General features: G+C 36.5%; 1 protein-coding gene and 1 long non-coding RNA gene across 4 annotated transcripts; one reads left to right on the top strand and one right to left on the bottom strand.

The window, feature by feature from the left end:
- Positions 1-1,332: 1,332 nt before the first annotated feature.
- On the top strand, positions 1,333-6,480 carry LOC18442367 (bidirectional sugar transporter SWEET3b). 3 transcript variants are annotated; one of them, XM_088869771.1, is made up of 7 exons: positions 1,333-1,775; positions 3,098-3,166; positions 3,302-3,338; positions 3,441-3,663; positions 4,137-4,298; positions 5,164-5,283; positions 6,176-6,480. In XM_088869771.1, the coding sequence occupies exons 1-7, from the start codon at positions 1,721-1,723 to the stop codon at positions 6,272-6,274; spliced, it is 765 nt and encodes a 254-aa protein (XP_088725897.1). In that variant the 5' UTR covers positions 1,333-1,720; the 3' UTR covers positions 6,275-6,480. The 3 variants fall into 3 exon arrangements, with proteins under 3 accessions (XP_088725897.1, XP_006852648.1, XP_088725890.1); XM_006852586.3 differs by having other exon boundaries at positions 1,334-1,775; positions 6,137-6,480; XM_088869764.1 differs by having other exon boundaries at positions 1,334-1,775; positions 5,164-5,309; positions 6,137-6,480.
- LOC148783893 (uncharacterized) lies at positions 3,193-4,293 on the bottom strand. Its single transcript, XR_016057781.1, has 2 exons — positions 4,124-4,293; positions 3,193-3,924 (listed from the first exon to the last, which is right to left on the bottom strand). It is a non-coding gene; the product is annotated as an uncharacterized LOC148783893 (long non-coding RNA).
- Positions 6,481-12,959: the final 6,479 nt, after the last annotated feature.

Raw genomic sequence — 12,959 nt, 5'->3', positions numbered from 1 at the left:
TTTCAAATTTGCTCTTCTCGTCTCTCTCTTTAGAAAAGGGGGATCGGGAGGCAAATTTGTTCTTCTCTCTCTCTCTCTCTCTCTCTCTCTCTCTCTCTCTCTCTCTCTCTCTCTGGGGATTGGGAGGCAAATTTGCTTTTCTCCTCTCTCTCTAGAAACAGGGGGATCGGGCATATGCTTCCGAGGAATGAAGTGCTCTAATATCATGTTAGAATTCATGAAGCATACATGCATAGACAACATAGGAGAAATGAGAGAGAAGAAAAAAATACAACATTTATAAGAACACAAGAACACGAGGAAGAAAAAGAAAAACACAACATTTACGAGAACACAAGAACGTGGTATGTGAACACAACAATTACGTGGTTCAAGCAAAAGCCTTACGTCCACCAATCCAAAGGCCAATTGGCTACATTTTCACTATGTTGGATCACAACATTTACGTGGTTCAAGCCGAAACCTTACGTCCACCAAGCCAAATCTTCACTATTTTGGATCACAACAAAACTTTACGTCCACCGATCCAAATCTTCACTATTTTGGATCACAACATTTACGTGGTTTAGGTCGAAAGCTTACGTCCACCAATCCAAATCTTCACTATTTTGGATCACCAATCCAAATCTTCACTATTTTGGATCACAACATTTACGCTTCACTATTTTGGATCACCTGTCCAAATCTTCACTATTTTGGATCACAACATTTACGTCGTTCAGGCCGAAAGCTTACGTCCACCAATCTAAAGCCCAACGGGCTATATCTTCAGTATTTTGGATGAATGTTACATCCATAAGTACCTATATATATATATATATATATATATATATATATATATATATATATATATATATATATATATATATATATATATATATATATATATATAAGGTAAACACACAATTACAATAGATAAATATGGTATCATAAGTTAATGACCAAGTAATTTTGACTTGATGTCTTCTTATTTTCTAGATACCTAATCTTTATCAATAGATATATACGCATACATCCTTTATTAAACTCACACTAACGAAAAATATAAAAAAAATATTTCCAATAAAATAAAATGACCAAAATACCATTGAAAGTTTTAAAGGGTATTTTGGTCATTGTATTATATCAAAAAAGTATTTTTAATATTTTTTATAAGTGCATCCAATGAGAAGATGACAAGTACCAAATTTCATATTCATATAATTTGCATAAAAAAACTAAAAATAAAATACTTTATTAGAAGTCCCTTAACTTTATACGTAAGTATTGCCGATTCCACCTAAGTACTTGCCGAAAAAAGATGATGTATATCCATTGCAAACTGGATTACCTTGAGAAAGACCAAAAAATCCTCAACCAATTGTGTAATTTACGGGAGGTCAAGTTCACAGGGCGGCCCACAATGAACTGAGGGCAAATCTGTCATTTTAAAACTAGTAATTGATTTTTTGTTATGTGAAATGGGCTGGTGTTGCAGAGAAATATACAAATAAAGCAAGGAAGATGAAAGAATACAAAGCAATGATTTATAGAGAGGGGATGAAGACGTTTCACCATCTCAACTTGCAAAGTTTGGGCAGAGGCTCTTCTAAACACGGTCGTAAGAATAGTATTTAAGAAAAAGAGCGTTGAGTTCCCCCAGGAAGAGTGCAGAAGCGGGGCCTCTTTAAATCGGTTTTGAATCAGCTTTTGATAAATTCAAGCAAATACAGCACTGATCATGGCTTTCATTTTTGCAAGGGAGGACAGTTATTGGTCTTCATCCCTGTTTGGAGGTAACCGCTCTCTCCCTCTCAATTTGAAGCTTCTCTCCCTCTGAATCTCTGATTGTTAAGTCCGTGAACCCCATGTTCAGGTTCTCACAAGCTGAATCTCTCAAAACTTCAGAGAGAGAGAGAGAGAGAGGATATTTATGTGTTTCTAACAGTTAATCAAACGTTTAGTGTTAGTAATTCAAGATCATGATAATATTAGGCTATGAGAGAGAGAGCCGGGCAGTTATCCATTTCTCAGCACTAATTAAAAGCTTGGCCGGTGATTGAACATTATGATAATATTAGTTTCCAGGCTCATATAACTCAATTAGGAAGGTTCATCATCATCATCCCCTTAGCCTTTGCCCAAACTATTTGAGGTCGGCTACATGTATTCTGGTCCGTCATTCTACTCTATGCAGAAAGCTTGCAAATCATCATAAACCAAGCCTTGTCTGAACTATTTGAGTTCAGCTACATGAATCTCGTTTCGCCATTCCACTCTATCAAGATCCATACCTTTGGGGAGATCATAAGTTACCATATCCCTTCTCAGTACTTCCATGAGCCGTTCCCTTCTAACTAATGTTCTTCATCGACACTACTCATGGCTTGATTACCTAAGTCTATTTTCTCTTATCACCTATTGAAACCACTCTAAGCTCCCTTAGATGTATGTATTCTGAGTTCTATCCTTTCTTGTATTGCCACTTGTCCATCTTAACATCCTTATCTCAACTATATTCATTCTATGGATGTGTTCTTTCTTGACCGTCCAACATTCAAATCCATAGAGAACTGGTAGCCTTACAACCGTCCTATATAATTCCTCTTTCAGTTTCATTGGTACACACAAGAATCCGAAATACATCTTCATCCACCCAACTCCATTCTATGTGTAACATCTTCCTCAATTTCTTCATTCTTATAGATTATTACCAAGATACCAAATATACTTTCTTTCTGAGTACTTCTTGGCCATTAATATTAACTAATTCTTCATTTTTACTCCCATTTTTATTGAAGCTCCTAAATAATTAGAAAATAATGGAACACTTCAATTATATGTGAAACTACGAGGAACCAACTGATCCTAACTTCAAAACTGGCACCAACTAATAAAGTAAATATGTTCCCTAGTTGCAAGAGGTTCACAGTACATCTCCAAACATTTTAAATTGAGAAGGATTTGATCACTTCCTATATTATTCTCCTTTCTTCTTCTTCTTATTTCTCTTACTCAGAGACACTTTTTTTTATTTAACTACTCTTTTTCTCTTATTTACAACTTTTCTTAATTGTACTGAACAACATCAACAACCAGTTACCTGGTTTTCCTTCAGGTTTACTCTCAGGGGAGTTTCCCAACACCATCACAATAAGCGACTTGCACCTACTCGTTGGAATCATTGGTACTAATTCAAGTTAACCAAGAATCTAAGACTTATCATCAATTTTTTTCTCTTTCTACAATTTTTATAGTTACAGTCCTTTATAGTGTGTTTCAGAAGAGAACTAAAATATCTGATTCTTTTCTCTATTGACAGGAAATGCAACTGCTTTCCTTCTATACACAGCACCAATGTACGTAATTTTGGTTTCTCTTTTTTTAATCTAAGAATCAACATACACCATAAGAACAGAGTAAAGAGGCATAACTACAATTGGCCCACCTGAATTTTGCAGGTTAACTTTCAGGGGAGTGATAGAGAAGAGAAGCACAGAGGAATTCTCATGCGTCCCTTACATAATCTCGCTCTTTAACTGTCTTCTTTACACTTGGTACGGCTTCCCTGTGGTCAGTGACAAGTGGGAAAACATCACCTTGCTCACCATTAATGGGTTTGGCGTTCTGCTTGAGACTTCCTTCATAGCTATCTACTTCTGGTTTGCCCCACGCCAGAAGAAGGTTAGAGGCCTCTACTATATCACCACACATTCCAATTTCTATCATCTTGTTATCTTTCTCCTAAGAAGCTTTACGCTAAGAACTTTTGAGAAACCCCAAGCAAAGGAGCTTACACCACAAGAATCTAATACTACTATTTTTTCTTTTTTGGGCAATTCATCTGAAGGATTGAACTTTGGTTGCATTTCCTCAACAACCAACCAACCAAGCCAAAGACCAAATCCTGAATCTAGTACTACTTGATAGTTCTGCGTATACCACCTGAGAAAATCAAATGTGTTCAATTAAGGGAAACTACTCTGTAATTGACAATCGAGGAAAGCTGTTAGAGAAATGGATAGCATGAAGAAGAAAGAGTTATAATTGAATTATAGAGATAGGGATGACTTTAAAACACACAAAAGTCAACACAATATTTCTTCAAGAAACCAAACATATTTACATGATTACTAATGTTCACCATTCTAATGCAGAGGTTGGTTTCTTTTCTGGTGTTTGCTGTTCTTCTGGTGTTCCTGACAACTGCATCAATATCAGCATTCTTCATTCATGACCACCCCCATAGAAAAGCACTTGTGGGGAGTGTCGCAGTGGTGGCTTCAGCAACCATGTACAGTTCTCCATTGGTGGCTATTGTAAGTGCATGTTCATGTGCATAGTTAGCAATGCAGATGTATAACTCATTTACATTCCAATGCTACGGCAGCACCTAGAGAACCAACCATACCTACACAAACCAACATACCTATGCACAGTCGCATACACACAAATAAAAATATCTGTAGAAATTCGCGCATACATATATACATACATACTTATACCCAGAGAGACACACACGAGCCTGTGTGCGCGTATACACACACACACACACACATGTATAACACTGTTCAAAAACTCAAACTCAGGCCAACTTGGTCACTCCTAAAACCAAGTCAACCAACTAAGCCAACTACTTAGCTCAGAAAACTCCAGCGAGTTTTTCAAATTTGTGTGTTTTAATTCTGAAAAGAAAACATTTCTATATTGGGAATTGAACCCAAGTCTTCACCTAAGGCATACCAACATACTACCATGAAAAAAATCGTTTACTCATCAAATCAACATAAAATTTTTATTAAAGCAAAAATTCAGACACACCACAATCTTTTAATTAATAAGCCACACCCACTTAACAGGTCAGATTGACTCAGCCAAGCTTTTATCTGACTCGAAACAGATTTTTTTCACTGATACAGAAGATACACATACAGATATACACACACACAGATGCACAGATAGGTGCATAAGTATATATGGCATGAATACATATAATTTGCTTGGTATGATTAATTTATTATTGTGCTGCTACTTATTCATGAAAACTTGAAATCGCCAACTTCTTCATAATTGTTTGTTTTGACTAGTTTCATTCTATGAGTTTTATACTGTTAATTTACATTTTGAATAGTAAACGATGTTTAAAACTTTCGAAGATTGTAATTTCCATAACATGTACTGTAGGGTCGGGTTGTTCAGACTCAAAGTGTGGAATTCATGCCATTCTACTTATCCTTGTTCTCATTCTTCACAAGTTCTCTGTGGATGGCATATGGGTTCTTGGGCAATGACCTTTTCATAGCGGTGAGTCAGTCATCGCCAAACAACATGTGAGACTCTAATCAATACAATATGGGTACATAGACACACAAAACACATACACTTATGTGTATACACATAGATGCAATACATTGTTAAGCATGGCCATGCACCTTGTCAATGTTCAAAATTTCGACCTGACCACCAGAAGGCGAAAACACCTAGGCTCCTCTCAGGCGGGCTTCTTAGGCATCTTGCGTCTAGATGCCCAGGTGCCACCTCGATGCACCCTGGCCGAGGGCCCCAAATCTATGTGTGTTTTAGAGAGTGAAAAATTCTAAAAAATCTAAGATTTTTAGATTTCTATCAAGATCAATTTTTTTTTTTCAAGTTTTCAACATTTTTTATTTTGACATCGAAAGATATACTTCCTCATACTTTGATTTCTTGCCATTGGCCAAATTCCAACTTGATTTTTTTTTTAATGTAAATGTGATGAAATGATGATGTATGTGATTATTTATTTATTTTTAATTTTGAGAGGGTTTTGGGGCCGTAAAACAGACCTAAGAACTTCCTGGGGGCCTAAACACCTGCCCTAAGAACGCCCTGGGAGCCTAAAACCATTTGCAGTGGCCAGGCCTGCCCTTGTTCCTGGGCGGGTGCCTTCAGCCAGGCCCCCAAAACGCACAGGAGGGCACCTCTGAGTTTTTGAACTTTGCACCTTGTCTGTCACACACGTATGGAAGGGGCAGAGAGAGAAAGGGAGGGGCGAAAGGGCGACGGGGGCTTAGGGGGGGTAAGTATTCCCATGCACCTTTGTTGGACAAGGCAATACATTGATCCCGAACCCCACTTTCCTAGCTAAGGTAAAGTAACAATTGGTTGTTCATTGCAGTCCCCTAATTTTGTCGGAGTTCCAATGGCCTTTCTGCAGCTGGTGGTCTACTATACTTACAGAAAGAAGAAAGAGAAAGCAAGAGAATATGAGGAAGCAGACGTGGAGCAAAAGGTGGCCCTGTTGGTCAAGGATTAAAATGTATCACATAAGTCATGGAACAATTAGTTTTTGTCTTGATTTTAAATATGAATAATCAGGTGAATATTGCAACCAAATCTGGATCTATTTGCTTCAGGTTGAAAGCAAAATGGGGACCCCAAAAAAGGGAAGAAAACTGCAGGTTCTCCTTTCTTCAGAATTTGCTGAGAATAATTAGGCACACATTGCTCTGTGTGTATGCTCGACTTTGTGTGTGTGTCAGAGAAAGAGAGAGAAAGGAGGGGGGGGGGGCGCTAAAAGGTAGTAGGAAGCAGTATTCTGACAACCACTACATATTTCTTTCTTTCTCTTTTGGAGTTTTGAAAAAATAACCAAGACTCAAACCAGATATGCTGAGAGAATCTAGACCTTTGATAAAGTATCTACAATGGGCAACAGCAAGTAAAGAATACCATGCACATCCAGAACACAGCCTGAGTTTCCACAATCCATTCCCAACAATGAACAGTAGACTGAGCATAATTCCCAAAAATGGATATTCTAGGTACAGTTAATCTCCACCATCTGTCCTTGAGAAAGGATGGTACATTATCTGGCTGTGTACCATATACCAAACAAAAATGGGTACAGTATACTCAAATTATATGACATTGATTCAGTAAATTGGAAGTGGAAACACATCACATAAAATAAAGGCAGCTAATATCTGCATAACTGAGGAATATTTTAATAATTACTTAACCAATGGATGTTTCCAAAGAATGGGAAAGAAAATTTTGGACAGCATGGATGAGACCTAACAAGCAAAACATGAATCTTTTGTTTGCAAGAAAAATTCTTCATGGATTTTAGTGATGAATTACTTTCTTCTTCCCTTTTTTGCTTTAATACATTTTCTCTCTACCTCTCACATCTTCATTCTTGAACAGCTTGTATGTGCCTACATTGTCATTTGTCCATTATTTAAGGATATTAGTAAAAGAAAAAGTTTATACAAGGTTGCAACCTTAAAATGTAGAATTAAAGATGCAGCTCAAAAATCATCGGAAAATGTTGTTTTACTTTAAAAAAACCCTCTAATTGATCATCTCGACATCAAGAATATGAAAAAAAAAAAAGATTTGAGTCCCAAATAGTGCATCTTGCAACCCATTATCTAGACCGTCCATTTTCAATATTTTCATATGTTTATAGATCTACTTGATTTTAACCATTTTTGGAGTTAAAAATTTTGTCATTAGATAATGATAATAAAATTTCAAATAATCCTAAGAATTTTTTACACCAAAATTACATGTTATGATAAAATTTGGAGGTGTGCCTTCATTGGATTGTTTAAGGTTGCAACCTTATAAAAACCACACCCATTAGTAAATTGTCCCTAATTCGTACCTAAATGAGTTGGTCTCAATGGAGTACACTCATCTTCAAAACTTTCAAAATTTATGGGGCTAGGAGATGGAATTTAGAAATAGTTTTTCATTTCTATTGAGCTGTTATAATTCCTCGACTTCCAAAATACTCATATATCAAGTCTAAATGTTATGCAGCACAAGGTACACAAGCAAAGTCTTTTCCTCTTCTTATTATTTTAGGCTTAGGTTGCCACATAAATTTCACAACACTATCTAAAACAACATTAACATCACCCTCTTCTCCCACTTATTCCACCATAGCATCTATGTATCCAAGTAGAAACCCTCATTCTTCATGTATTGATATGCATCTTAGTCCCTGATATATTAGAAACATGATGGTAAAAACTCTTAACCAAAAAATTTATTTACCATCCTTCCTTTATATCCATCCACATATGACACATAATACTTCAGCCAAAGACCTGGTACTTCTTTCTATTCTCTACCTCCTCAAACAACCAATCCTTGTTTCATGCATTGAGGTTTAAAACAGAGGCCAGAGTTTGCAGTGTCCTTGTACTTTAAACAATACAACCGAGTAATTACAAACCTAGGAAAGAGAAAACAAGGAGCATATTAAAAAAGAAAAACCTAGATGTGCAATGACACACTGTTTCACATACACCATTAATGGTCTACTGTAGTTTCATGATACTACAAAAATCTTTGAGGCTATGTTTACCAAACTTGTGAGTTAGAGGAACCTTCACACACCATCATCACTACCAACCATCTATTTGCTTCAGGTTGAAAGCAAAATAGGACCCCAAAAGAAGGAAGAAAACTGCAGGTTCACCTTTCTTCAAAGTTTGCCGAGAATAATTAGGTGCACCATGTTCTGTGTGCATGCTCGGCTTTGTGTGTGTGTGTGTGTGTGTGAGTGAGAGAGAGAGAGAGAAGGGGGGGGAGGGGGGGCGCTAAAAGGTAGCAGGAAGCAGTATTCCGACAACCACTACATATTTCTTTCTCTTTTGGGGTTTTGAAAAATAACAAGACTCAAACCAGATATGCTGAGAGAATCTGGACCTTTGATAAAGTATATACAATGGGCAATAGCAAGTAAAGAATACCATGCACATCCTCGGTATGTTATACAGAACACAGCCTGAGTATCCACCATCCATTCCCAACAATGGACAGTAGACTGAGCATAGTTCCCAAAAATCGATATTCTAAGTACAGTTAATCTCCACCATCTGTCCTTGAGAAAGGATGGTACATTATCTGGCTGTGTACAATACACCACACAAAAATGGGTACAGTGTACTCAAATTATATGACATTGATTCAGTAAATCTGAAGTGGAGACACATCACATAAAATAAAGGCAGCTAATATCTGCATAACTGAGGAATATTTTAATAATTACTTAACCAGTGGATGTTTCTAAAGAAAGGGAAAGAAAAATTTTGGACAGCTTGGATGAGACCGAACAAGCTAAACATGAATCTTTTGTTTGCAAGAAAAATTCTTCATGGATTTTAACATGATGAATTGCTTTCTTCTTCCCTTTTTTGCTTTAATACATTTTCTCTCTACCTCTCACATCTTCATTCTTGAACAGCTTCTATATGCCTACATTGTCATTTGTCCATTATTTAATGATATTAGTAAAGGAAAATGTTTATATAAGGTTGCAACCTTAAAATGTAGAATTAAAGATGCACCACAAAAATCATTGGAAAATGTTCGTTTTAATGTAAAAAAAACCCTCTAATTGATCATCTTGACATCGAGATGTATGAATATGAAAAAAAAAAAAGATTTGAGTCCCAAAATGTGCATCTTGCAACCCATTATCTAGACCATTTATTTTCAAGATTTTCATATGTTTATAGATCTACTTGATTTTAACCATTTTTGGAGTTAAAATTGTTTTCATTAGATATGATAATAAATTTTCAAATAATCCTAAGAATTTTTTACACCAAAATTACCTGTTATGATAAAATTTGGAGGTGTGCCTTAATTGGATTGTTTAAGGTTGCAACCTTATAAAAACCACACCCATTAGTAAATTGTCCCTAATTCGTACCTAATAGAGTTGGTCTCAATGGAGTAGAATGATCTTCAAAACTTTCAAAATTTACGGGGCTAGGAGATGGAATTTAGATGTTGCAATGTAGGAGATGAAGATGAACATCACCGAGGAGAGACACTAAATAGTTTTTCATTTCTATTAACCTGTCATAATTCCTCTACTTCCAAATATACTCATTTATCAAGTCTAAATGTCATGCAGCACAAGGCATACAAGCAAAGTCTTTTCCTCTTCTTATTATTTTAAGCTTAGGTTGCCACATAATTTTCACAACACTGTCAAAAACAACATAAACATCACCCTATTGTCCCACTTATTCCACCATAGAATCTATGTATCCAAGTAGAAACCCTCATTCTTCATGTATTGATATGCATCATAGTCCCTGATATATTAGAAACATGATGGTAAAAACTCTTAACCAAAAATTTTATTTACCATCTTTCCTTTTGAACCATCCACAACATCAACAACACCATCATCATCATTATAGCCTTTTCTCAATTATTTGGGGTCGGCTACATGAATCCTGGTTCTCCATTATGCTCTATTAAAGGCCATAACTTCAGTGAGGCTATAAGTCCCCATATCTTTACAGACTACTTCCAACCACGTCTTTTTGAGCCTACCCCTTGCCCTTTTCAATCATTCCACTTGAACTAATTCGCACCTCCTAACAAGTGTTGTACTTCGTCGACGCCACATATGGTCAGCCCACTTAATGTAGACCCTTGATGTAGACCTATTGTCACTGAAAACTCACTCGTCTCTCCACTAGTTGTTCGTATACTAGTAACCGCTCCATCGTACATATCTCACACCAAGTCGATGTAGTGTCTAGAGACACCTTTTCTTTTCAACACCCGCCAAATCAAATCCCAAGGTATTCTATCATAAGCTTTCTCTAGATCAATAAAGACCATATGGAGATCTTTTCCTTTCGTTCTAAACTTTTCAATCGGTTCCCTAAGCAGACAAATAGCCTCAGTTATTGACCTTCCTGGCATAAAACCGAATTGATTTTCAGATACACTCGTTTCATGCCTTAGTCGTTGCTCAATGACTCTCAGAGCTTCATAGTATGGCTCATTAGTTTGATCCCTCGATAGTTTGCACAATTTTGTATGTCTCCTTTGTTCTTGTAAATAGGCACTACAATACTTTTTTTCCATTCGTCTAGCATTTTCATTGTTCTCAACACCTTGTTGAACAGCTTTGTCAGACAGTCAATGCGAATTTCCCCCATGCACTTCCAAACCTCTATAGGGATACCATCTGGTCCTAAAGCCTTTCCTATATCAAAGATTTTTGTAATACCATGAAACTATAGTAGACCATTAATGGTGTTTGTGAAACAGTGTGCCATTGCATATCTAGTTTTTTCTTTTTTAATATGCTCCTTGTTTTCTCTTTCCTACATTTGTAATTGCTCGACTATGTTGTTTGTGGGATTACTCGGTCGTATGGTTTATAGTACAAGGACACTGCAAACTCTAGCCTCTGTTTTAAACCTCAATGCATGAAAAAGGAATTGGTTGTTTGAGGTAGAGAATAGAATGAAGTACCATATCTTTGGTACAAGTGACGATGGAGGTTATAGATACATTCGTAGGATTAGGATGTCGGAAGTGAAGGAAGCTTTGAAAAGGATGAAGACAAGATTAGAGGTGTATTACAAAACCTTTACACACCATCATCACTACTAACCATGGATTGCGCAATTAGATTACTATGAACTTTTCATCAAAATGAAGCAGCCTACTAGTTCCTTTTAAGGGTTTCCAGTTATTAAGCACCCACCCCCCCCCCCCCCCCCCCCCACAATGAAAACAAAAAAAAACCGTCTCTCTCTCTCTCTCTCTCTCACACATGCACACAAGCGCACGCACACAGGTGAGCGTAACATCCTCATCTCCAAATCCAACTAATGAATCCTATACTGAGGCACCGTAATAATAGGGCAATTTTGCACCCTCAACTTACGCATCTATAAAAGAGGTTGAGTGCCTCACATGTATTCATAACAAGTTGATTTGAGTGCCTCACATGTACTCATAACAAACCTCAGAACTGAGATTATTAAAGTCAAAGATATGTCATGAGTGGACTTCATGTACTATTTGATATTCATGTCAGTGTTTGAAATTTGAGAACCCAGACTCAGTCATGTCCAAAGGCTGAGCCCATGAGCTCCATTCACTGATTCATGTGAATTTACATGTGACAAATGCTGATGTCAACCAATGAATTCAAAGCATGACTTTCCCATTTTATTTTTCAAAATTCTAATCCTAAACCATAAAAGCAATCAAATAGCCACACCAACCATCTCCTTTACATAATTTCCAACAGGTCCTATTGTGCTAATCAAGAAAGTCTTTGATGCACACCAGAAAGATATGTGGCTTCATCCACCTCTAAGGTGAGATACTAGTGCATCAAACAAAAATATTGACATGCTGGCTGCTACATAGAGGATACAAATGGAAATATTAATCATTATTTTTCGTTAGTAGGTTTAAACTGGAAGAGAAAAAGGAAAAGATAATTTGAGTAAGACCCAAATCTCGCTACATTTTCTGATTTTTCTACACTCAAAAGATACCAGGGCCCATGTACTTAAACGCTTGACTGTAAATACTTCCAATCAACAATTATATATAAAAACCCATATTTATTAATAAATTAAACCAAAGATGGGAATTAAAGTAACGTTCCCAGTTGTCTATTCCTTGTAAAATAGTTGGAAATCCTTCAAATATTGAGTACTTCAATATCTTACTTCCCAACCGAACTGACAAGATTACTAATTATCACAACAATAAGACAATGAACACAACAAAAGAACATTGTGTTGCATTTGGTAAACCCCAAACAATGGAGACACAATGTTGGCATGGACAAAAAATTCACAAAGATTAAACTATAGATATTACACACACGATCAAGCACAAGCAAACATTTCCCATTAAATTTCGAAATGATAAAACAAATTATATCTAAAACACTCAACCTCGATTCTCAGGAGATGAGATAATATTAACATGCCCTTGACATTTGCAATCGTATATAGCCGTTTACTTGTTGAATCTAATGTCACATAATCAAATGATGAGCACTAATGTGATTGGGACAACCATTCATATGTCAATCACAGAAAGCACCAAGGCACCAAGAAGTATCATTGTCATAAGAAGCATTCATTGGACAGTCATCTGCCAAGGAGGCACCCAAGGACATGTTGCCCAAAAGTACCCCGCCT

The sequence above is a fragment of the Amborella trichopoda genome, chromosome 1 (genome assembly GCF_054954075.1).
Source record: "Amborella trichopoda isolate Santa Cruz 75 chromosome 1, AtrichopodaSantaCruz75HAP2 v2.0, whole genome shotgun sequence".
Taxonomy (NCBI): Eukaryota; Viridiplantae; Streptophyta; class Magnoliopsida; order Amborellales; family Amborellaceae; genus Amborella; species Amborella trichopoda.
This window is presented reverse-complemented; position numbering and strand designations above follow the sequence as displayed.

What these genes read in the sequence shown, in the direction of transcription:
- LOC18442367 (XM_088869764.1), top strand. Translation starts at nt 1,721, where the DNA reads ATGGCTTTCATTTTTGCAAGGGAGGACAGTTATTGGTCTTCATCCCTG. An exon ending in TTGCCCCACGCCAGAAGAAG is followed by an intron (nt 3,664 to 4,136) that starts GTTAGAGGCCTC and finishes ATTCTAATGCAG; the next exon opens with AGGTTGGTTTCTTTTCTGGT. An exon ending in GTTCTCCATTGGTGGCTATT is followed by an intron (nt 4,299 to 5,163) that starts GTAAGTGCATGT and finishes CATGTACTGTAG; the next exon opens with GGTCGGGTTGTTCAGACTCA.